The 24,650-nt window shown below is 39.0% G+C and overlaps 1 protein-coding gene and 1 non-coding gene across 2 annotated transcripts; both read left to right on the top strand.

Annotated features, from left to right (window-relative positions):
* Positions 1-2,369: 2,369 nt before the first annotated feature.
* On the top strand, positions 2,370-2,442 carry Trnaa-cgc. The gene has a single exon. It is a non-coding gene; the product is annotated as a tRNA-Ala (tRNA).
* A 4,526-nt stretch (positions 2,443-6,968) lies between these two features.
* LOC124776106 (putative ankyrin repeat protein RF_0381) lies at positions 6,969-8,586 on the top strand. The gene has a single exon (XM_047250948.1). The coding sequence runs from the start codon at positions 7,084-7,086 to the stop codon at positions 8,584-8,586; it is 1,503 nt and encodes a 500-aa protein (XP_047106904.1). The 5' UTR covers positions 6,969-7,083.
* Positions 8,587-24,650: the final 16,064 nt, after the last annotated feature.

Below are 24,650 nucleotides of genomic sequence, written 5' to 3'. Positions count from 1 at the left end.
CATCACACGTAAGGGGGAAATCATGGAGTGATGATAATACAGCTCACGGTCTTCTCAGACCGATATCAAAGGGACAAGGCCTCATAATGACTCATACAGACGGTGAAAATGACTTTATTCCAAATGCACTTGTCGTATGGAAGTCAAATCAAGCAACGGGAGGTTACCCAAATCACACGAGGCAACTAAATTATGAAAAGTGGTTGACAGAAGAGGTGATTACCAATTTAAAACTTAACTACCTACTATTTATGGAAATATTCCATATCACAACGTTACAATAAACAAAGCTTCAACGTCTAATTCTAGTAAAGTGGGCGTCATTTACGACGGCGGCCGAGTTTAGGTTCGTTCTGTGCATCTGACGTCACAAAACACAGCCAGCCAATGAACAGAGAACGACGTTACCAGAGCTCGACTGCAGTGCAGAGCACGGACGAGTGTCTTCAGTTTTAGAAACGTTCAGTCATAAATAAAGTAATTGAACAAAAGCAATGTCTTTTATAGAAAGTTTGGAAGAAACATTCTTTATACCAATTGCTTCATATTCTATTAATTAATTAAACCAAACAAGCAATAAGCCTCCTAATTCAGGCGATAGCAAGGAAAGGTGTTTGTATCATTCTCACGAACCGCTTTTTCGCAATAAAGAACAGCGGTAACTGTTTATTTCCTACTGTACTTCGACGAAACGTGATTAATTCGTAGTCATACCAACAATGTTTGTCGATATTTTGCGTAATATTTTAGACTGCTACATGACTCCTGTTCACTGACGAGCTGTGTTAGCGTAATGGTTAAGGCATTAGTCTACTAAATAAAAGGTCTGGAGTTCAAACCTCATGTGTTGCTCAATAATTTCTTTATTTAAAAACAATAACGAAGTGTCTTACTTCATGAATTTTATTTGTTTGAATGTAATGTTTTGAAATTTCAAGTGCTTTGTCTCTTCATTATAATCATAATAAGTTTTCAGTTTTTCTAATCTTCTCCTCCAATATTTCTTTTCACAGCAATTAAAAACAAAGAAAAGGCACACAAACAATATTCATGTTATCTGTTTTGTTTGTATATCTTCTCTTCCGCAGTCACTGTTTTACTATTCACATTGAGATATATTCTTTTGCGACACTATTAAAAGTATTATTTAGAGCACAATTTCGGCTCGTACGTTGCCGAGCTACTTGATTGTCTGACGCAATTCTTTGCTTCGCTGCTTTGGCAACATCATATTCAATGTTTTCATCGATTGATCTATGTTTTGGCAAGTATTTGCTATCCGTTGTGACAAACATAAATTGTTGGCGCACTGCGCCTCATTGGCAATATATTTTAGTTTCTATGTTTTATTACGTTCACAATTCAGTTTTGTGTACTTCGCCAACTTCGGTTTAATCAGAACGTTTTAGAAAAAAGGGCAAATGACTCTGGTATAAATAAATGTTTTGTTACAGTCGCTAAAGATAGAATATTTCCCAATTTATAAACACTGTTTATGTTATAAAGGGGTTTCATTTTAACTGGGGAAATTGGAATCTCTTGAAAATGACACACAGAGCCAAAATAAATCCTAATGAAAATTAGTTCCTCTCGGGAGGGGACATCCAATTATAACAAATTTGACCACAAATTCGTCGGATTTGGTATCATTCGATGTCCCCCTGTATCACTCGATGTCCCCCTCGGAGACAAACAATTTTTAGTTATAAATTTGATCCGAAGTGTAGATTTTCGGATATTTCAATGTCTGCAATTAAAATGAACACTCTGTGTAATTGGAACCATGAACGACTGCGGTCGATTTAAGGCTCATTCTACGGACCTGACGTCACGCATCCGCTGTCAGCCAATGAGTGTACAAACTCTCCATAAACAGGCGAGGGACATAATTTGCAGGATACACGCTTTTTTCAAGCACGAAGCAGAAAACGGTGGACGTATCATCGATGTCGGCAGATCTCAGGAACGCACTGCAGAAGCGACAGGCGTTAGCTTGAGAACCGTTCAGCGGATTGCCAATGAAGGAAAATACCTACGGAGACCTGTGGAAGCCCACTTTTCAGATCGCCAGGGAAATATCGCACTCGTGAGAGGACTGTAACCAATTTAGATAATTTCGACAAAGATGTTCTAAGACGAGAAGTGCTCAATATGTACAGCACAGGCTAATTTTCTACTGTACAAAAAAAAAAAAAAAAAAAAAAAATCACTATGAAAATGAGTGAAACTATAAATTTTAAAGGTAGCATGACTTCAATGAATAGAATACTTAAAAACATTGGATTCAAATATGTACATACAAATGACGGAAGAAAGTTTTTAATGGGTCGTAGTGTTATCGGTGCTTCAAGGGCACAGTTTTTTAACCGAGCGAGGTGGCGCAGTGGTTAGCACACTGGACTCGCATTCGGGAGGACGACGGTTCAATCCCGTCTCCTGCCATCCTGATTTAGGTTTTCCGTGATTTCCCTAAATCGCTTCAGGCAAATGCCGGGATGGTTCCTTTGAAAGGGCACGGCCGATTTCCTTCCACATCCTTCCCTCACCCGAGCTTGCGCTCCGTCTCTAATGACCTCGTTGTCGACGGGACGTTGGAATAAGAACATTTTTTCCTTGGACGAAACATGGGTAAACCAAAATCACACAAGGAAAGCGTGTTGGAAAATTAATGATGATCGGGTGGGTTTAAAGTACCATTTGGTAAAGGTGGACGAATAATTGTACTTCACGCTGGTTCTGCTTCCGGATTCATTCCAGAAAGCAAATTAGTGTTCCGGGCAAAAAGATCGGTGATTGTGTTGGACAATGCGAGTTATTGACAAGACACCCACAACAAGTACAAAAAAAGCCGATATCATGTTATGGCTTGCAAGTAAAAATATACCACATACTGCCAACCAAACTCGTGCTGAAATGTTGAATCTTGTAGCGCCCCATAAGCCTCGCACAAAAGTTTATGAAATCGATTGTATTGCACAGGAACATGGACACGCAGTTTTGCGTTTGCCACCGTATCATTGTCAATACAATCCGATAGAGTTAATTTGGGCACAACTGAAAGGGTATGTCGCAGAACGAAACGTGACATTTAAAATTGCCGATACAGAAATGCTTTGGGGCACAACTGAAAGGGTATGTCGCAGAACGAAACGTGACATTTAAAATTGCCGATACAGAAATGCTTTTGCACGAAGCACTTGACAGAATTCCTCCTTCAGCATGGGCTGAATGCGTTCCCCATGCACTAAGGCTACAGGAAGAGGACATGGACAGGGAAATTGTAATTTACAATCTGCTTGAGCCCATCGTCATTACTCTAAGACCTGATGACTCGGACTGCGACACTGACTACAGCGATGCAGAAGACAATCGCAACGATTGACAACAATGGAAGGTAAGGCACATACACAATAATACTCCTGTTCTCTTTCTTGTTTTTGTTCCACAGTCGCAGTTTTACCAATGGTACTGAAATATATTCCTCACCTGCAACTGTAGTAAGCGTCTTATTTAGACCAGACGCGTTTTTCCCTTTTGAAGCATCTTCAGTGGACAGTATTTTGTCTCCTCAATTGCCAAGTCACCTACCGTAGTTTTGTGCTGCGGTAACACTATATTCAACGTTTATGTCGGCTGATCAGTGTTTTAGCAAATAAATGCTGTTTGTGCGTGCCACACACACAAATTGTATTTGACATAGCTCAGAGCACTTCACTGATACACAGTATATTCAAGTCCTAATGTTTTTGTAAGTCCACAGTTCTGTTTAATGTATTTTGTCTACTTTCTTTTGATTGAGTGAAGTGGTTTAGCCGGCTGCGGTGGTCTCGCGGTTCTCGGCGCTCAGTCCGGAACCGCGTGACTGCTACGGTCGCAGGTTCGAATCCCGCCTCGGGCATGGATGTGTGTGATGTCCTTAGGTTAGTTAGGTTTAAGTAGTTCTAAGTTCTAGGGGACTGATGACCACAGATGTTAAGTCCCATAGTGCTCAGAGCCATTTGAACCATTTTAAGTGCTTTAAAATAAAGCCAAACGCGCCAGGTGTAAATAAAACTTTTATTACAGTCGCGAAAGACGGAATATTTCTCAATATTACAGACGGCACGTATCTTGTACTTAAATTAAATGAGATATTGTTGTGCAGTAAATTTTATATGAAATTTAGGTATCTTGTCCACATTTCATTCTCAACATTGTGGCAACTAAAATCGACCATGCGGAAAGTATACGCTATGAACTTTTACCTCTGCAAACTCTTCAGAATTTCGTGCAATGGTTTACTACATTTAATGCTGCACAATAACTGCGTTGAACATCGAGACAAAATTAAGTAACTTATGGGGGGAAGGTATCAATCAAGAGATGTGTAAAAATCAAATTTTTGGGCCAAATAATTTTTCTGAAATCGAATGATAAGTGTGTCAATGCAGTCGGAACACCATGTGCCTGCATAGGCGAGCGGTGCAGTGATTACAAAAGCGCGCACAGCGCGGAATGCGGGGAGCACGTCTCTGTAGCAGCGAAAGGGTTAATGCGGCCGTGGGGGCTTTGATTCATAAACTGCGCGCTCCCCCCTAAACGTAAATTTGCGAACCACACTATACTATGGCGCTGCTTCTCTTGGCGCGTGCGTCGTTTGCAACTGGCAACACAGCAATCTCCCGCGTCTGGGCGGGCATGCGCGAGCTGCCAAGATAAAAGAATTGAACAACAAAGGCACGTATCCTATTCTCGGTAGACATGCTGAAACCTGTTCTGTATGAACTAGAGATGGGCAAACTGAAACACGTAACTGTTTCGAAACAAATGAAACAGTACAATGAAATGTTTCGAAACGCTGTTTCGAAACAGTGAAACAGTTTGTGTTTTGTAATCTAATAAACCTACATATTTTAGCATCTTGAATGTCTACTGTATAAGTATGTCCATATAAACACAAATGAGGTGCGAGAGCGCTAATCATATCAATGAAAGTCTTGGCAGTTTCGTATTTCCTGCAGCAAATGCGCTGCTTTCGTGTCGTCTGACTTTCATACTTTTCAATTGGCTGCGGACAGCCATAGCTGAAGACAGAAGAACCACCACGAACGGAACTGGAGATGGGAGCAAACTGCAGAAACAACGGATATGCTACTGGGATTCCCAAATTCCGTTAATATGGGTAATATACCCATCCTGCTAATTTCCATGCACACAAAGGGAATCATTGTGGATAATAGGCACAGTGAGTATACTCACAAATAACGCCAAATAATTCGAATAAATAACAAAATATAACAGAAAAAAATTTTGTCTTGCAAGGTGTTTCGAACCGTTACTATAAATTCACCATGCTTCCCAGCCCTTCCCGTTCACTATTACACTATCAGTGATATGTCAAACAGATTGCTTGCAATTATACCTACATCAATTTTATGTATATGTCTAATAACTGTTACTCTACGCCTTTTTTTATTCAAAATGTTGTAGGCTTACTTGCGTTTCTTAATATTATTACTGTACATGAATAGAGAAGCGTATGTTATATAAAACTGTAATTTAACTGAATGATTTTCACATATTTATTATTTCGAATGTGAATAATATGCGTTGTTTTATTGTTTGGTTAGTGCTTATAAAGCAGATGTTACGCCATTTCGGAATAGGACAGTCAGCTAGAAACGAAACTTTATTTTCGGATATCTTAAGCTTCATGCTATTGCTTGTCAAAAAGATTTCGACACTCTTGAAAGTGCTTCATGAAGTGGTGTGTTGTGTTTCAGTACCTGTGCCGAGCCCGAATCTCGTCCGACACAGAGCGGAATGAAACATCACTGTTTCGACACAATTAGTCCGCTCTAAGCACAGGTGGACTGAAACAGCCTTACTTTGAAACAACGATACAGTTTCTGTGTCTGACTCGAGATCGAATCTGGTCCGGTTATCCAAGACAGGGGCGGAATGAAACACCACTGTTTCGAAACAGTGAACCACAGCCGTTCCGAAACACTGAAACAGTTCCACGTATCGATACACTGTATCGAAACATAGAAACAGTGGCCAAGTCTAGTATGAACTTGTTCATAGAACCAAGCTGAGTGGTTCGATAAGATTCTACAAACTCCTTACCACCTGGAATTAAGTCGAATAGAGAATATTAGGCATATTGTGAAAGGTTGAGTAGCTTCTAGTTAAGTTCTCTGCAACGTACCGGTAACGTCTGTGAAACGTTTGTTCGAGGGCAGATGTAATGAAATGACTAAAGAAGATTGGATTCCATTGTGCGAACACTTAAAAAAAAATGAACTAGAATACATACAGCAAGAAATGTTTTTCGATGAGGAAATAGACACAGTACTCATACGTTTAGACGGCGTAGTGAAAGAAACTTCTGTTATTCTCGCTCTGAAGATTATGGAGAGCTGGAAGGAGTGACTGTGCTACCTGATAGCGATTGAAGTTTAGTACTTCCAGGATTTCCAGTCGATGTTTTCTGTTCAGCGCGCAAATGCTTGTTCCAAGATACGCGGCAGTTTCCTACGTGACGTCACCCATGCTTTCAGGTATCTGGCCCGCCTTGTACAACATAGCGCGTAAGGTACTTCCCCGTTGTCACAAAATTCTCGAAATAACATACGGCTTGTCACGTGCTGTGACGTCTTTCTCGTGGGCTTCGCTGGTGTACCTCTTGACTAAGGGGATTCACCCTGTATATAGTTTGAGGTATCGACCTGTCCGCCATAGTGTGCATATTTGATCAGGGCTGTTGAAAGTACTGGAGTACAGTGTTAATATTTGAAAGAGACTATTCAACGATCGCAGCGTTATTTTTCGGTGATAGCTGCTTGATCATTTCCGCAGAGAAGTTTTTCTCGATTTTGTGTTACCAACTTGCATTAGTCTCTCAGATGTTGGAGTACCTGAGTGACGCAGTTACGTTTCAGTCCTGGCGTTGAGGGGATCGTACCACAAGCAGTTACTGAGGCGAAGGTTACAGTTTGTTTTGTGGCAGTTTCACGTGAATTTCTTGTTCAGCAAGAGTTGCGCGCGTGTGTATGTGTGTGTGTTTCTCCGCATTAGTGTCCGCGGCCTATTCTGTGAAATATGTACGCGAACGACACCATAAGAGCACTCCACGCTGCGGTAAAGGCCGGCAACTTGCAAGGTGTCGTGGAAATGCTGGCAAAAGGAGCAGACTTCGAAGCCGCAGACTCTTTCCAGGTACGACCGATCCATTTAGCTGCGGGATGGGGTCATTTGGACATTCTTAAAACTCTTATCGAACGTGGCTGTAATGTAAACGCAGGGGCTTGCATAATTACCCCAGTGTTCAAGAGGCTCGAGCAGGGTATGACGCCGTTACATTTTGCAGCCAGAAATTTTGACCCAAGCGTAGCACACACTTTGATCAGTGCTGGTGCTAATGTGAACGCCAAAACTAATTGCGGTGTGTCTCCACTGCACATTGCGGCACAGCGCGGCCATTCGTCCGTAGTGAAAGCACTAGTTTCTGCGAATGCAGACATGAATGCCATTGACGCTGGAACGTTGAATCCGTTGCACTGGGCAGTTCGCGAGGGCAATTTAGATGCTGTAAAAATTCTTATTCGCAGTGGTGCTGAAGTTGATGCGAAGTCTTGTCTACAGATTACACCATTGCATTATGCAGCAGAGCTCTGGCATGTTGAAGTAGTTAAATACCTTTTGGCAAAAGGAGCCGAAGTTAATGCAATTGATAACAGAAGGTGGACGCCGCTTCACTTTGCAGTAGACGAGGATTCCACCCAAATACTTCTCTTCAGTAAAGGACACTTGGATGCACGGGTGCATGCTTCAAAACTGAATACCACGAAAGTTCTCATTGAAAACGGAGCAGATGTAAACGCAAAGGGAAGCAAAAACGAAACCGCTCTGTACCTGGCTGTGAAGTATGGCGATCCTGTAGTCGCTAGATGCTTATTGCAGAATGGTGCATATTACAATGGAAACACTTCCATGTCAGAGATTGCTGCTCTAATGAGAAACGAGAATGTAAATGCTTTATTTTGTGCTACTGAAAAGCTGTTTGAAGCTGTGAAGAAAGGAAAGTGTGCTGAAATTGAAAAATGTGTTCAAGAAGGGGCACCAGTCAACAGCAGAAGCATCAAGTATGAAACACCGCTTACTTATGCATCTTGGAAAGGACATTTACCTGTTGTTAATGTTTTGCTTAAACATGGGGCTCGTGTTAATTTGAGCAACAGTAATGGTGTTACACCACTGCATTATGCAGCAAAATTTGGGCATCATGAAATACTGTGCGTTTTATTGCAACATGGTGCAGTATACAATGCAACATCCAAAACAGGCAAAAAAACACCACTACATTTCGCCCATGAAGCTGGAAAACAAGAAGTTTCAGAGACACTAAAACTGATTGATCGTATGTTTATTAGAATGAGCAAAAAGGATGAAACAGTGCTAAAAGAGTTAAGTGAATTAAAGGACATAAACTATGCTAAACTTCTTGCTGTAAAAAATTGCAAAAATATAAATCAGGAAACTCTGACACAAATAGCTTCAAAAAATGGCTATGAAGAACTTTGTAAAATGTTTTGTGATTTGTAACAGAGTAGAGCACTGTGCTAGTACATTACACAAAAATTTCAGTGATTGGTTTGACAAAACTAATTAAAAGTTGTGACATGATTTTCTGAGATTTTGTGCACTGTCCAAGGATATTTTAGTATTTTCGTTAGCAAAGTAGTCATTGTCAATTATTGCACTGAACATAAAATTGCTGTGCTGTGTAATGACAACCTATGTACATTTGAAAAGTTTAAATGGTTATTTTTAATTCATTCTACTGATGGTCCACTGACAAACATTGCAATTAAATGTTGCACATCGTCACTTACCAGATTGCTGTGAATATGCTTAAGCATAAGTACTCATCCCTAAGTGCCCTCTGATGTAAAGCATTTCAGAAAACTCAAAATCCGTACACATTTGAACATTTTAGTAATATTTGTGTGTTTATTTGGGAGATGATATAATCTTGTCTGTTATTTCTAGGTACATATGTTACGTTTTCTTTTACTTCATTATTAGAAGCATGTGACAGTAATCAGTGAGTGAAATATTTCTTTGAAGACTCCCAAGTCCTATGATTTACTGAACATTGCATCAATTACTCACTCTATATAATGGAAAATGTCTTCACAATGACCATGTAAGAATGTATGAAGTTTTCATGTGTAAGGTGTATTGTAAAACAATAAAAATGCATTCCTTCTGTTGAAATTACTGTATGAGGAGCTGCAAAGACATACTGCAGTTGATATAAGTCATATGGATCCTTTTCTTCTCATTTTATTGTAATTCAGTAAAACCTAACAATAATTTCTATAACTACCATGTTTTTAATCTCTGTAGGGAATTTTTTTTCAAACAAAAACACTTAGCCTTCAAACTAGGTTGAAGTTATTGCCTTTCCCTAGTAGTGCAAGCAGATGGATGTCGCATCACAAGAGCAAATAAGCAAATCACATGTTGTAAATAATAAATAAAAAGTAATGATCTTTATGAAAGGAAAACTGCCAACCTAAAATGTATGATAACGTGTCAGTTGATAGAAATATGAATTTGTGCTGGGCCTGTGTATGCTCATGATCTACATATGCTTTACTATCATTTACAAAATCTGGTTTGAGCTTAAGACCAGTATTTGTTGTATTTGCAGCATCTATAGCACTTGATGTATTTAACAATTTTATGAAAAGGACAGTTGCTACTCACCATGTAGCGGAGACACTGAGTCGCAGATAGGTACAACAAAAAGACTGTAACAAAATGAGCTTTTGGCCAACAAGGCCTTGTCAGAAATAGACAAAACACACACACACACACACACACACACACACACGATCACAGTCTCTGGCAGCTGAAGTCTGTGGTAATGTGTGTGTGAGTTGCATGTGCGTGAGTGTGTATTGTCTATTTTTGACAAAGCACTTGTAGGCCGAAAGCTTATTTTGTGACATTCCTTTCGTTATGCCTATCTGCAACTCAGCAGCTCCCCTATATGGTGTATAGTGACTATCCTTTTCATGATAGTGTTACATTCCATCCTGAATTTTCCATTATTTGACTTTATTTATTTATATTTTTTCATCCGAGGGTGTCTCACAGTGATATAGGAATTGTTACTGTAAGAGAGTGAAAGTCAGTAGCTTATGTTATATACACGAACAGAATATGTAAGTATGGTTTGAGGATTCGACAGATGGCCAGCCATGGTCTTGATGAAGGAATCATCTTGGCAGTTAGCTGAAATAATTTATGAAAACCTAAATCAGGATGGCTGTAAATTTTGCCCTTCATTGCTGCACACAGTAGGGGCCTGCTGATGAAATGTGAAAGTAGCAAATAACACACAAGTAATGTGCTCACATATACAGAACATGTGTCATTAATAGGTAAACTTCTTATTTACAGTTAAAATAGGTACAATGCCTATACTTATACTATTTGGACTTACGATTCAGGTACATATGACAGGACTAATGAGTGAAAATAAGAAGAAATTATGGATACAAATTGGAACATAATCGAAATAGTGGACTTACCTCAGTACATATTTCATTTCCTTCAAATAAGAGCTTTTTGCCAGTGAAAGCATAAAATATTGCACCAAATTAGTGTCTTAATTGTGGTTGCAATGCACAGAAACTATCAGAAAAATTCTGTAGGTGAATATAGTGATATTTCTCTCTCTCTCTCTCTCTCTCTCTCTCTCTCTCTCTCTCTCTCTCTGTCGCGCGCTCGCGCCCACACACACACACACACACACACACACACACACACACACCCGCGCGCGCGCGCGCGCGTTTGATGCAAGCTGAATTTAACATAGCAGAAACAGAGAATATCCATTACTTCACAAAGAGAGAAAAAACTGTTCCATCAAGTGTATTAAGTAACTAATGCTTATCTTGTATTGGTAACTTTTAGAAATCAATGATTAGTAGTTACCAATACATGAGACTTTAGAAGCCTGTTTATGTGACCATTGCTACACGTTGTACAGCCAACAGAACTTGTCAATTCTAGAATCTCAATGGTCAGGTAATTTGTAGTAGCAGTGAATAGTAAGGTAAGTTTTAAATTTATTTTTAATGTGGAGGGATTCCGATTTTTGCACATTCTGTCTGACAAAACTTGAGTGAAGATGTGTACACCAGAATATGTAGCTCAGTGCAGATTTTGACAGTGAGGTAAAGTCTCCATGGAAATAAACTTTGTCTTCCATTGTGATAGTGTAAATTGCAGTTTACCAGAATCCATGGAAATAAACTTTGTCTTCCATTGTGATAGTGTAAATTGCAGTTTACCAGAAAATAGAGGTCACTAAAGACACTTAACCAAGGTAAGTGCTAATCTGTTTCAAACGGTACTCTTACTGCTTGGTTTTGCTCAATAAACACTTTAGTCACTTCATTTGAGAAAAAGTACCACTGTAACCATATCTCAAGAATGTCTTTATTCTGTCACATCATCCTCAGGCCCAAACACTGCCAGAAGAGAATTTGATTTCTTTGGCACATTTGCTGTGGGATTTTGACAGTGAGGTAAAGTCTCCATGGAAATAAACTTTGTCTTCCATTGTGATAGTGTAAATTGCAGTTTACCAGAAAATAGAGGTCACTAAAGACACTTAACCAAGGTAAGTGCTAATCTGTTTCAAACGGTACTCTTACTGCTTGGTTTTGCTCAATAAACACTTTAGTCACTTCATTTGAGAAAAAGTACCACTGTAACCATATCTCAAGAATGTCTTTATTCTGTCACATCATCCTCAGGCCCAAACACTGCCAGAAGAGAATTTGATTTCTTTGGCACATTTGCTGTGGGATCCTTGTTGCTGTACACTCGGGCTAGCTTTCATCAGGAGTATATGCTCGACACTGTGTTGTCTCCAATGTAATCACATGTACCTAACCAATTTGCTTCAGCTTCAGTGTCCCATAAAATGATTTTATTATTTATTTATTTATTTTATTGTTGGCCTTGTGACATCGTATACAGATATAGGACAAACCAATATATATAGTTATGAATTACAAAGCCACCTTTAAGTTTTGCAATTAGTTACTGATCAAGACATGCATAAAATGGAGATACTTTGGGAAATTGCTGATCCATTGTACATTTGGAAAAGTGACCTATGAGAGAATACTCAATCATTATGAGCAAATGTTGTTAACTGCTTCTCAGTTTGGCATACATAATGTATTGTCCACAGATAAAGCTAAATGTGGCCTAATGAATGAAGTCATGGCAAGCTTAAACCCTAGTGTTGCACTCCACCACCTTATGAAGCCCTATGATAATGTGAACAATGAAATTCTATTTGGTGAACAAAAACATGACAGCCTTAATGGCAACTTCCATTTTACAAGTGTAGAGTTTTACTCATAAACAGAATGCAGATCACATCGATAAAACTGCACCACAGGAGTAAGATTCAATGGTAGATGTACTTTTGATCTAACATTTCATAAATGACCTAATAACTAGAAATTACCAGAAAGTGCAATGTGTGATGATGACAAGCATGTCAATGAAGAGCCCAAATTCAACCGTACTAAACACAGATCAGCTAATGTCTCAACAGGCCTACTTACTGTTCACAGAAAACTGCATTGATATATTTTGCATACTTTCACCGTGTACAGTCAAACCCCACTCAAAACTCAAAAATGAGCCATTAGGATCATACTTTCACCGTGTACAGTCAAACCCCACTCAAAACTCAAAAATGAGCCATTAGGATCACATGCAGCATATAGAGTCAGAGTAATGTCATCCTCTTATCCCTGTACTAGAGATACTGAACTTCCATCCCTGTATATATATGAAACAATAGCCTTTAAAGCCTTTCTAAAAGAATAATTCAAATTCTCCAGTCCATACAAGCAGAACAACTCTGTCCACTACCATAGAATGATAAACTGGAATAACATTCATACCTCCCATGGCAGAACATCTGTCTATCACCAAAGCATACTTGTCTGTCGATCAGAAAAGCATCCTTGATACTCGAGCAGAATTACAGTCACCTTCCTAACAACATCAAGTCTATAAAGAAAGCAACCATGTTCAGGATGAAAAGAAGGTGAAGACAATCCTGATGGACCGCAGTGTCTACTGTGTAAGTGAATTCCTTGCCTAATGATTGGAATAATGTAAACTTTTCAGTCATGGCGTACCATTTGTGTGTGACCCACTGGCGTGACAAATGTCATGAGATAGCAATATGCACAAGTACAGATGGCGGTAGTGTTGTGTACCCAAGGTATAAAAGGCCACTGCACTGGTGGAACTGTCATTTGTACTCACGTCATTCATGTGGGAAGGTTTCTGAGATGATTATGGGTGCTCAATGTGAATTAACAGACTTTGAATGCAGAATGGTAGTTGGAGTGAGACACATAGGACATTCCATTTCAGAAATCGTTAGGGAATTCAGTATTCCGAGATATACAGTAATCATTAAGGTATGTGGCCATTTCAGTATGTCATTGCCACACATTGGGAGAACATGGGTTTATTTGCTTAGGGTTTAAAAATGCTCCAGATTGTGTTTCCTCTGCACTGAGTAGAGCTCTTTCTATCTGGCACTTGTCTTGTACTATTGTGTGGATAAGTTTAAGAAAACATTACATTTTTCTTTTATGCTGTTTGCATTGCAATTATGTTTCCAATGCTCTCACAACATTTTCTTAACCACACTTGTGAGTTACTGGTTCTGGTTCTGTTGTATAATATTTGGTTCTGTAAAATTTTATGGATTCCATCTGGGTAAATTCACTGAAATGCTGTTATGCCTCTGAGAGTTGTCACTCTCAGTTGCTTCTAGCATAGGTGTTTCACTCAACTGGAAACTCAACCTTCATTAGCTCAACTCTCTAGGAAAGACAAAATCACAATATTTATCTTTTTATGAAGTAGAACATATTTATCAGCTAGAGGTTATTGTTAAATCATAGTCAGGTGCAATCATATTTATGTTTATAGAGTACTGATTTTGACTGTTGCAAACAGTCATCTTCAGATCTTTAAGGTACACAGGAGGACCATGCAGTTGTTTTTTATGATCTGGGAATGTTTTACTGTCACAATTTGACCTACAATTTACAATAGAATATACAACTAAACCAGTGTAAGTATTTTGTTTTAGTCAATAGCTGTTGCAATATTACTTTTAATTTACACTGGAAACTTTACTGTGGGGTATAATCCAATTATGGACGTTGACAGCAACATGTGTCCTTGATCAGTAGTATCAGAAAGAAATAATCAGTATTAAAACTGCCTTAAATAAGGATTCACTAGATAAGTCCTCACTTATTTATTGACAAATGCTAACCAAAATGTCGGAGGGCAACCAATAAATAAAATATTCTAAATTCTTAGGTGTTTGTGTTGATAAGACATTGAACTGAAAATCATATGTCACATAAGGTTATGAGATGGAAGTCATATGTTACAGATCCTCTTATGCACATAAGATCTGGAACTTCTATGTTACGGATAATAACAGATTTTGGAGATAAAAATGTCAAAGGCTGACTTACTTCTCCTATTTTCGCCCACTAGTGTCTTATGGTATCATACTGTGGAGTAACTCATGTTAAAGGAGTGACACAGATAATGAGTGGTGTCCACTGTAGAACAGTTGAACATACTGACTACGGTACAGCTTCATACTACATTAACTTACTTATGAAATTTGTTGTCAACAACCAAAGGCAACTGAAAACCACCAGCAACATTGTGATTCTGAGGTGCCACAGATGAAGCAATATTTGAGTAGGGCAGAAAACTCGGCAAAGGTTGCTAATGTAGTAGCTGCTTTTGTGCATGTGTCTCTGCACCAGTTTCTTATACAATGGTGGCAATGTGAACTGATGATCTCCAGTACAGAACACACTCACCTGAAGATGACTGGATGGTTGTCAGCCTAAATATCCTGGCACGAAGTTCACAGCATCCAGCTGCAAACCATACAATGCTGTGCTCCAAACATATATTCTCAGCAACTTCTTCCAAAGACATTTTCTTCTACTAACAGACATCTGGTGGCCAGGAATACCCTCTTTGTCAGTGCTAATATGCCTAATATGCTCTTTATGTTCTCCTTGCTTTACCCATTTTGATACCAAGGTAGCAAAATTTCTTCACTTTGCGGTCCACCCTTTTGATGTTAAGTTTATCGTTAATATCTGTACTCTTCACAACTCTTCTGTTTACTCTCAGTCCATGTTTAGTACTGTAAATGGGGCCACCTTTGGTCCACTACTTTGTGGTTTTTCAAAATGAAAGTTTACCATGTCTTCCATTTTTGCGTGCCAAAAATGCAGAAAAAATTCTATGGTAAAATTGATGGATGAGTACATTTTGACATAGAGTGCATAATTAATCATTATTGTTTGGAAGCAAACTTTTTTTTTAAAATGGGCTAATGCTGCCCAATTGTAAGACAACTTCAGCCTGTATACAGTTTTATTTTTTGATCACTTGGTCAATATTGAAGTTATGAGGAAATAACATTAATACAGGTTCTGTAAGATAAAGTAAGACAGAAATAGGCAGTTAAAGTTATGTACTGATAGGTTACTGAATATTTTATGGAATGAAAACGCTGTGCATGGGAATGTAACACGAACAGGGGAAGTATATAGGCCTACATGAGATCAGAAAGAAATGGAGTTAGCCAAAAGTGTTGCAAAACAGAATAATAGCCTCTCCGGACTGATCTGGGCTCATTTATTCAAATTTTTATATCTGAAAAATCATAGATAATTTCATGTATTTTCCCTTCTGCTGGCCACTTTTAGAACTTAATAGTTTTCTCCATAGACATCACTCTATGTTTCTTGGTTCCACCTTTTGTGATGAATCCATCAGTTTCACCTGGGTAGAGTTGTCCATTATAACTGAGTGCAATATAGTTCTTTTCTTTCAGGTCTTCTTTTCATGATTCACCCTTTGTTTGCACAGGGTTCACATTAGTGTCACAGTCCTCCTGCCCATAGCACTGAAGTCAGAGTCCTCACTAGAGAAGCTGGCACACCAGTAATTTTTTCTTGGCCTTCCCACCTTCCTCTTCTCCTCATTTATAAGTGGAAATTGGAAATGAAGTCCCATGCTTCTTGACAGAGCATAGGGAAACGATGTGGGAGACCTGCACTGCCGTACTAGGCAAGGTCCTAATGGAGGTGGTTTGCTGTTGCCTTTCTGCCTTCCTCCGACCGTAAAGATGATGAAGATGACACAACAACAACCAGTCATCTCGGGGCAGGTGAAAATCCCTGGCCCTGCCGGGAATTGAACCCGGAACTCCATGCTCAGGAAGCGAGAGTGTGACCATGAGCTGCGGACTCATTTATAAGTGAGTGAATGATTTGCACTTTTGAGTCTACAGGGGTGATTCCTTTCCCAGACTCCACATTTACCGTTTTCGTTTTGCTTCTTACAACTTGTGTAGTCTCTACTCTCTTACTAATTACTGTTCTGAGGAATGCTTCACTGATGCATGTAACATTCACAGACCTGTCAGCACCCGGCAGCCTGTTCGGAACTGCTTTTGCATCAGAAGGATAGATGTCACAACATCTAAAGCCATCCACACATGGAGAGACTGAAGAGGAATGCAATGAGCAGACGATCTTCTTCGGCGGCTGGCTGCCAACTAGACAGCAAACCAGTTCTGTGCAGCAGGCAGCTCAGAAATGGGAAATTGCAGTTGCCGTGTGTGAGCATGCAGGAGAGGGAGTATTGTCTTTTGCACCTGAGCATCTTTTGGCTGCAGTTAGCTTGCCGAGCACAGAGATAGATGTGGTTCTAAATGAAGAAAATTTTGGATTCATCCATACATTCACAGAAGTATGAACTGCAGGCTATATGTAGCAAGGAGCTGTAAAAGAGAGATTCAAAAGCCATAGCTTTTTATAGAATGACTAAACAGTGGTACAGTGATTTGGCACTGTTGACTCCTTCTGCCTAACACATTGTTACTTTTATTTTGAAAATCCAGATCTTGAGATTTATATACATGGAATTGTGATAATGTTAGTCAGTGCTCATTAAACTATTTTTATGTGAACAGCATTGTATATGTCTGTTGGAGATATGTGGTTTTTCACTGTTCGTTCCCATTTGGCAGTGTAATTTTACAGAATGACAAAGGCTGTGAGTCATACAAAATAGCACTATCAGTACTATTTACAACTTTTTGCACATTTGCTTCTGTTGACATACTGATAATTTTGTTCTAAACAATAGATGTACTGAACACTACAGTTGTAATATTAAATTCTTTTCCCACTGCACACCGTGATTTCTCTATCAACTCTGTACTGCAGTAATATGGAAGCTTGTAGTTCTATAAAGTAGGATATTTTTTGAGTTCCCATACAAAGCTAATGTTCACAACCTGCTTGTCCATCTTCAAATTAAACCAATAAGGAGCTGTGTTCAAGGGCACAACACAACTCAGGTTGCTTGACAGTGTGGATGCAGAGTCACTGCAACTGGTTGGAAAGTTGCTGCTGACCCATTACCAGCTCATGTTGCTACCGAGTTGCTTTTGGGCTACTCCATATGCGGAGGGCCTAAAACCTAAAACCATGCTTTCTTTTATGCCTTGAGGAATTCTGTCACTAGCTTGTTAAGCAATCTTGAAAACATATCCTTAGACAAGAGTCTTGAATTTTTCTTCATTTGAATTTTCTTCATTTGTAATTTTGTGCCATGAGTAAGTGTATTTAATTGGAACTGGTGCAGTTCTTTCCTGGGGCAAAGTTGACTTAGATAATCTATATTGTAACACAAGTGCAATTTTTAAATATTGTAAGGAAGTAAACAGAAATTAAGCTTTATGAAAGAGATAATGTTATTTTATACTAAATAACATGAATAAACTGGTACTTATTTGAATTTTAAAGGTGAAATTAAGATCAACACACAAGAAAGCTGTTGTTCTACTTCACCACAACCAAACGAGTCCCTTGTAACAATTCTTCCAACTGAAAACATAGTTGGAAGCCAATGTGACCCACTTAGACTGACACCACATATGCCAGCAAAGAGTATAGAACCTAGGTGGATTTTCAACGTAATCTCTGGCAGAAAATAATTTATCTTTTTTCCTTTATGTGGGACAAAGTTGCCCCAAAGGACCAAAGTTGGCCCAGTGTATGGTACTTATGAGACTGTTCATTCTGTTTAACACATCCAGTAATTCTTCTTCGTCACTGGGTAAAACAGTGTCATGAATGAATCTTATCATTGATATCCCTCACTGTGAATTTTAATCCCAGTCTTGAACCTTTCATATGTTTCTGTCATTGCTTTTTTGGTGTATAGATTGAATGGAAATGGGAGTGAAGTCCCATGCTTCTTGACAGAGCATAGGGGAATAGTGCGGGAGACCCACACCGACGTACTAAGCAAGGTCCTAATGGAGGTGGTTTGCCGTTGCCTTCTTCCAACCTTAATGGGGATGAATGATGATGATGAAGACAACACAACAACTCCCAGTCATCTTGGGGCAGATGAAAATCCCTAACTGCGCTGGGAATCAAACCGGGCATGCTGTGCTCAGCAAGCAAGAATGCTACCGCAAGACCACAAGTGGCAGACATGAATCGAATAGTAGAGGCAAAGATCTATATCCCTACCTCACATCCTTTTTAACCTGTGGACTTTTGTCTTGGTCTTTCATTTATTGCACCCTTGTGATTCTGTATCTGATTCCTATAGCTTGCTTCTATTTATCTCAAAATTTCAAACATATTTCACTATTTTATGTTGTTGAACGCTTTTTGCAGGTTGTCAAATCCTGTGAAGGTGTCTTGATTTGTAAATCTTGCTCATGTTACCAATTGCAACATCAGAACTACCTCTCTGGTGCTTTTACCTTTTCGAAAGCCAACATCATCTAGCAGATCTTCAGTCTTCTTCTCCATTCTTCTGTATACTATCTGTATCTGTGTCAACTTAGATGCTTGAGTGGTTAAGCTGCTGTTCTTGCAATCATCTGCTGGTGCTATCATTGGGACTTTGTGGATAATAGAAAATCTCCGATCTTATAGTTTTTACACGCTATCTTGAATAATCGCTTGGATGCTACTTCCCTCAATGATTTCAGAAATTTGGAAGGAATGCTCTATATTCTGACTTATTTGATCACAAGTCTTCCAAAGCTATCTTAAACTCTGTGAGTGTAATACAGACTCCCCTATGTTTCCATCTAGACTCCCATTTCTTCTTCGGTTATGTCATCAGACAAGCCCTCCCCCTATTAGAGGCCTTCAGTGTGCTCTTTCCACTTGTCCACACACTTCTGTGCATGTAACAGAGGAATTTCCATTGCACTCTTGATGTTAATGTCCTTGCTTTTAATTTATATGAAGTTCATTTCATTTTTTTTTCTATATGCTAAATCAGTCCTTGTGATGTTGATACCTTCACGTTTCTCCTGGAGTCTTACTATGAAGCCCATGTTCTGCCACAAATCTTTCATCTATTCCTTCTCCTACTATAGGGTGTCCATTCGTCCCGTTTTTCCTGGGACAGTCCCGTTATTTACCAAAATGTCCCGCTGTGCCGAACTTTTTTGGGGGATGCTCAAATGTCCCGTTTTTTTATGATTCCGCTTGGTTAGAGTATTTTAAGTTACTGGTTGTTTGACTTGCTATTAACTGCGCAATTATTTACGCTAGGAAGCATGTGATGACTTTCAGCTAACCCCAAACATGTACCGAACTGTCTAAAATCGCAAGTAATTTTAAATATTAAAGAATGGTGTTTACCGTTTCTCACACCTTTTAAAGCATTTGACTGGGTTAATACTGAAAAGGAGCAGCTACAGTGGAATGATATTCAGGATTGTTGTTTTTTGTTAAAATTATTGTACCAAATTTTCCTGTTGATGAAGACGAACTGTTCGATGAATTTTCATGTGCACAGAAATTCATAAAAAGTGAAGCAGACAAAGAAAGTGTTAGTGCAACGTGGTGTAAAATATTTGCTTATTTCAAGAGTAAAAACATTAACATGAAAAACATGATTCATTTGGTGGAGTTTTGTCTGGCAATTCCTGGGTCAAATGCTGCTGTGGAACGTGTGTTTTCGTTACTGAACTCTTTGTGGTCAGATGAAAAAAAAAACAGAATGAAAGTTGAAACAGTGAGGGCCTTGCTCATTCTCAAAACACACTTTAATGGTGTATCATGTACTGACTTTTATGATACAATTTAAAACGAAAATGCACTTCTTGATAAAGTACATAAAAGTGAAAAGTACGGTGATAGTGTGGCAGAATAATTGTAAAAAGTGATTTCGGATAATCTGAGAGCACGTTATAAAGATAAACTTGTATCTGTATTAAATTTAGTCAGTACAATATTTATGTCCCGTTTCTTTTTCTTCATTGTCCCAGGTTTTTCACTAATTTATTTAAATGTCCCCTTTTTCAATGAAAATGAAATGGACACCCTATCCTAGTACCATGATCTAGTCCTCTATGATTATTAGATTATCATCTTCTTTTATATACTGAATTAATAATTCAATATCCTCATATACTTTTCAGAATGAAAGCAGGCTTGCTTGCAAGGTTATTTAATACCAGTAATGTGTTTCAACCATTTGAGTATCATCAGGTTGTCTCTTAAAAAAGTAAAAGAAAAACAGTCAATTAGAAACAAATAGAGAAGGCGGCATGGCTACACAGGTAAAATGAGTTAAAAGTAATAGAAACTCACATAAAAATATCTGAATATATAACCCATTGATCATAAATTCATATAAATTTATTTGTTTATTTATTTATTTAATCCATTTTTCAGCATTAACATGCAATCGATGTCATCAGGAGAGTTACAGCTATTTGTACTTTATGTTTTACATTACAAAATATTGCATGGTAAAAATATAGCAGTGTTGTTCCCTATTGGCTTATAACCGCCTCTACGCGCATATCTATACATAACAGTAAGCCTTAATTTATCAGCGTTAACATGCAATCCATACCCCCATGAACCATGGACCTTGCTGTTGGTGGGGAGGCTTGCATGCCTCAGCGATACAGATAGCCGTACCGTAGGTGCAACCACAATGGAGGGGTATCTGTTGAGAGGTCAGACAAACGTGTGGTTCCTGAAGAGGGGCAGCAGCCTTTTCAGTAGTTGCAGGGGCAACAGTCTGGATGATTGACTGATCTGGCCTTGTAACACTAACCAAAACGGCCTTGCTGTGCTGGTACTGCGAACGGCTGAAAGCAAGGGGAAACTACGGCCCTATTTTTTCCCAAGGGCATGCAGCTTTACTGTATGGTTAAATGATGATGGCGTCCTCTTGGGTAAAACATTCTGGAGGTAAAATAGTCCCCCATTCAGATCTCCGGGCAGGGACTACTCGAGAGGATGTCGTTATCAGGAGAAAGAAAACTGGCATTCTACAGATCAGAGCGTGGAATGTCAGATCCCTTAATCGGGCAGGTAGGTTAGAAAATTTAAAAAGCGAAATGGCTAGGTTAAAGTTAGATATAGTGGGAATTAGTGAAGTTCGGTGGCAGGAGGAACAAGACTTCTGGTCAGGTGACTACAGGGTTATAAACACTAAATCAAATGGGGGTAATGCAGGAGTAGGTTTAATAATGAATAGGAAAATAGGAATGTTGGTAAGCTACTACAAACAGCATAGTGAACGCATTATTGTGGCCAAGATAGATACGAAGCCCACGCCTACCACAGTAGTACAAGTTTATATGCCAACTAGCTCTGCAAATGATGAAGAAATTGAAGAAATGTATGATGAAATAAAAGAAATTATTCAGATAGTGAAGGGAGATGAAAATTTAATAGTCATGGGTGACTGGAATTCGTCAGTAGGAAAAGGGAGAGAAGCAAACGTAGTAGGTGAATATGAATTGGGGGTAAGAAACAAAAGAGGAAGCCGCCTGGTACAATTTTGCACAGAGCACAATCTAATCATAGCTAACACTTGGTTCAAGAATCATAAAAGAAGATTGTATACATGGAAGAAGCCTGGAGATACTGACAGGTTTCCGATAGATTATATAGTGGTAAGACAGAGATTTAGGAACCAAGTTTTAAATTGTAAGACATTTCCAGGGGCAGATGTGGACTCTGACCACAATCTCTTGGTTATGAACTGCAGATTGAAACTGAAGAAACTGCAAAAAGGCGGGAATTTAAGGAGATGGGACCTGGATAAACTGAAAGAACCGGAGGTTGTACAGAGCTTCAGGGAGAGCATAGGGGAACAATTGACAGGAATGGGGGAAAGAAATACAGTAGAAGAAGAATGGGTAGCTTTGAGGGATGAAGTGGTGAAAGCAGCAGAGGAGCAAGTAGGTAAAAAGACGAGGGCTAGTAGAAATCCTTGGGTAACAGAAGAAATATCGGATTTAATTGATGAAAGGAGAAAATATAAAAATGCAGTAAATGAAGCAGGCAAAAAGGAATACAAACATCTCGAAAATGAGATCGATAGGAAGTGCAAAATGGCTAAGCAGGGATGGATAAAGGACAAATGTAAGGATGTAGACGCTTATCTCACTCGGGGTAAGATAGATACTGCCTACAGGAAAATTAAAGAGACCTTTGGAGAAAAGAAAACCACTTGTATGAATATCTTGAGGTCAGATGAAAACCCAGTTCTAAGCAAAGAAGGGAAAGCAGAAAGGTGGGTCTATACAGGGGCGATGGTCTTGAGGACAATATTATGGAAATGGAAGAGGATGTAGATGAAGATGAAATGGGAGATATGATACTGCGTGAAGAGTTTGACAGAGCACTGAAAGAAAGTCGAAACAAGGCCCTGGGAGTAGCCAACATTCCATTAGAAGTACTGACAGCCTTGGGAGAGCCAGCCATGACAGAACTCTACCATCTGGTGAGCAAGATGTATGAGACAGGCGAAATACCCTCAGACTTCAAGAAGAATATAATAATTCCAATCCCAAAGAAAGCAGGTGTTGACAGATGTGAAAATTACCGAACTATCAGTTTAAAAGTCACAGCTGCAAAATATTAACACAAATTCTTTACAGAGAAATGGAAAAACTAGTAGAAGACGACCTTGGGGCAGATCAGTTCGGATTCCGTAGAAATATTGGAACATGTGAGGCAATACTGACCCTACGACTTATCTTAGAAACTAGATCAAGGAAAGGCAAACCTACCTTCCTAGCATTTGTAGAGAAAGCGTTTGACTGGAATACTCTCTTTCAAATTCTGAAGGTGGCTGGGGTAAAATAAAGGGAGCGAAAAGCTATTTACAATTTGTACAGAAACAAGATGGCAGTTATAAGAGTCGAGGGACATCAAAGGGACCAGTGGTTGGGAAGGGAGTGAGACAGGGTTGTAGCCTCTCCCCGATATTGTTCAATCTGTATATTGAGCAAGCAGTAAAGGAAACAAAAGAAAAATTCGGAGTAGGCATTAAAATCCATGGAGAAGAAATAAAAACCTTAAGGTTCGCCGATGACATTGTAATTCTGTCAGAGACAGCAAAGGACTTGGAAGAGCAGTTGAACGGAATGGATAGTGTCTTGAAAGGAGGATATAAGATGAACATCAACAAAAGCAAAACAAGGATAATGGAATGTAGTTGAATTAAGTCGGGTGATGCTGAGGGAATTAGATGAGGAAATGATACATTTAAAGTAGTACAGGAGTTTTGCTATTTGGGGAGCAAAATAACTGATGATGGTCGAAGTAGAGAGGATATAAAATGTAGACTGGCAATGGCAAGGAAAGCGTTTCTAAAGAAGAGAAATTTGTTAACACCGAGTATAGATTTAAGTGTCAGAAGGTCGTTTCTGAAAGTATTTGTATGGAGTGTAGCCATGTATGGAAGTGAAATGTGGATGATAAATAGTTTAGACAAGAAGAGAATAGAAGCTTTTGAAATGTGGTGCTACAGAAGAATGCTGAAAATTAGATGGGTAGATCACATAACTAATGAGGAAGTATTGAATAGGATTGGGGAGAAGAGAAGTTTGTGGCACAACTTGATTAGAAGAAGGGATCAGTTGGTAGGACATGTTCTGAGGCATCAAGGGATCACCAGTTTAGTATTGGAGGACAGCGTGGAGGGCAAAAATCATAGAGGGAGACCAAGAGATGAATACACTAAGCAGATTCAGAAGGATGTAGGTTGCAGTAGGTACTGGGAGATGAAGAAGCTTGCACAGGATAGAGTAGCATGGAGAGCTGCATCAAACCAGTCTCAGGACTGAAGACCACAACAAAAACAACAACATGCAATCGATGTTATCAGAAGAATTACAGCTATTTGTACATTATGTTTTACTTAACAAAGTATTACATGGTAAGATATCTAGCAGTGCTGTACCCTACTAGCATACAGCTGCCTCTACACCCATATCTATACATAACAATAAGCCTTAATTTATCAATAAATTAGGTCATCTTTACAACTATTCTGAAATTCTTCTATACTATAGAAAGTATTTTCCTTCATCCACACTTTGTTTTTAGTTTTGAAAATATCCAGTGAAACCAATTGAACCTGTATGGGTAAAGTGTTGAGTAATTTCATGTCTATGTATTCATAGCTACATTGGGTTTTCT

Source organism: Schistocerca piceifrons, chromosome 2, assembly GCF_021461385.2.
Source record: "Schistocerca piceifrons isolate TAMUIC-IGC-003096 chromosome 2, iqSchPice1.1, whole genome shotgun sequence".
NCBI lineage: Eukaryota > Metazoa > Arthropoda > Insecta > Orthoptera > Acrididae > Schistocerca > Schistocerca piceifrons.
The sequence above is the reverse complement of the archived record's forward strand: the minus strand, read 5'-3'. Positions and strand labels throughout refer to the sequence as shown.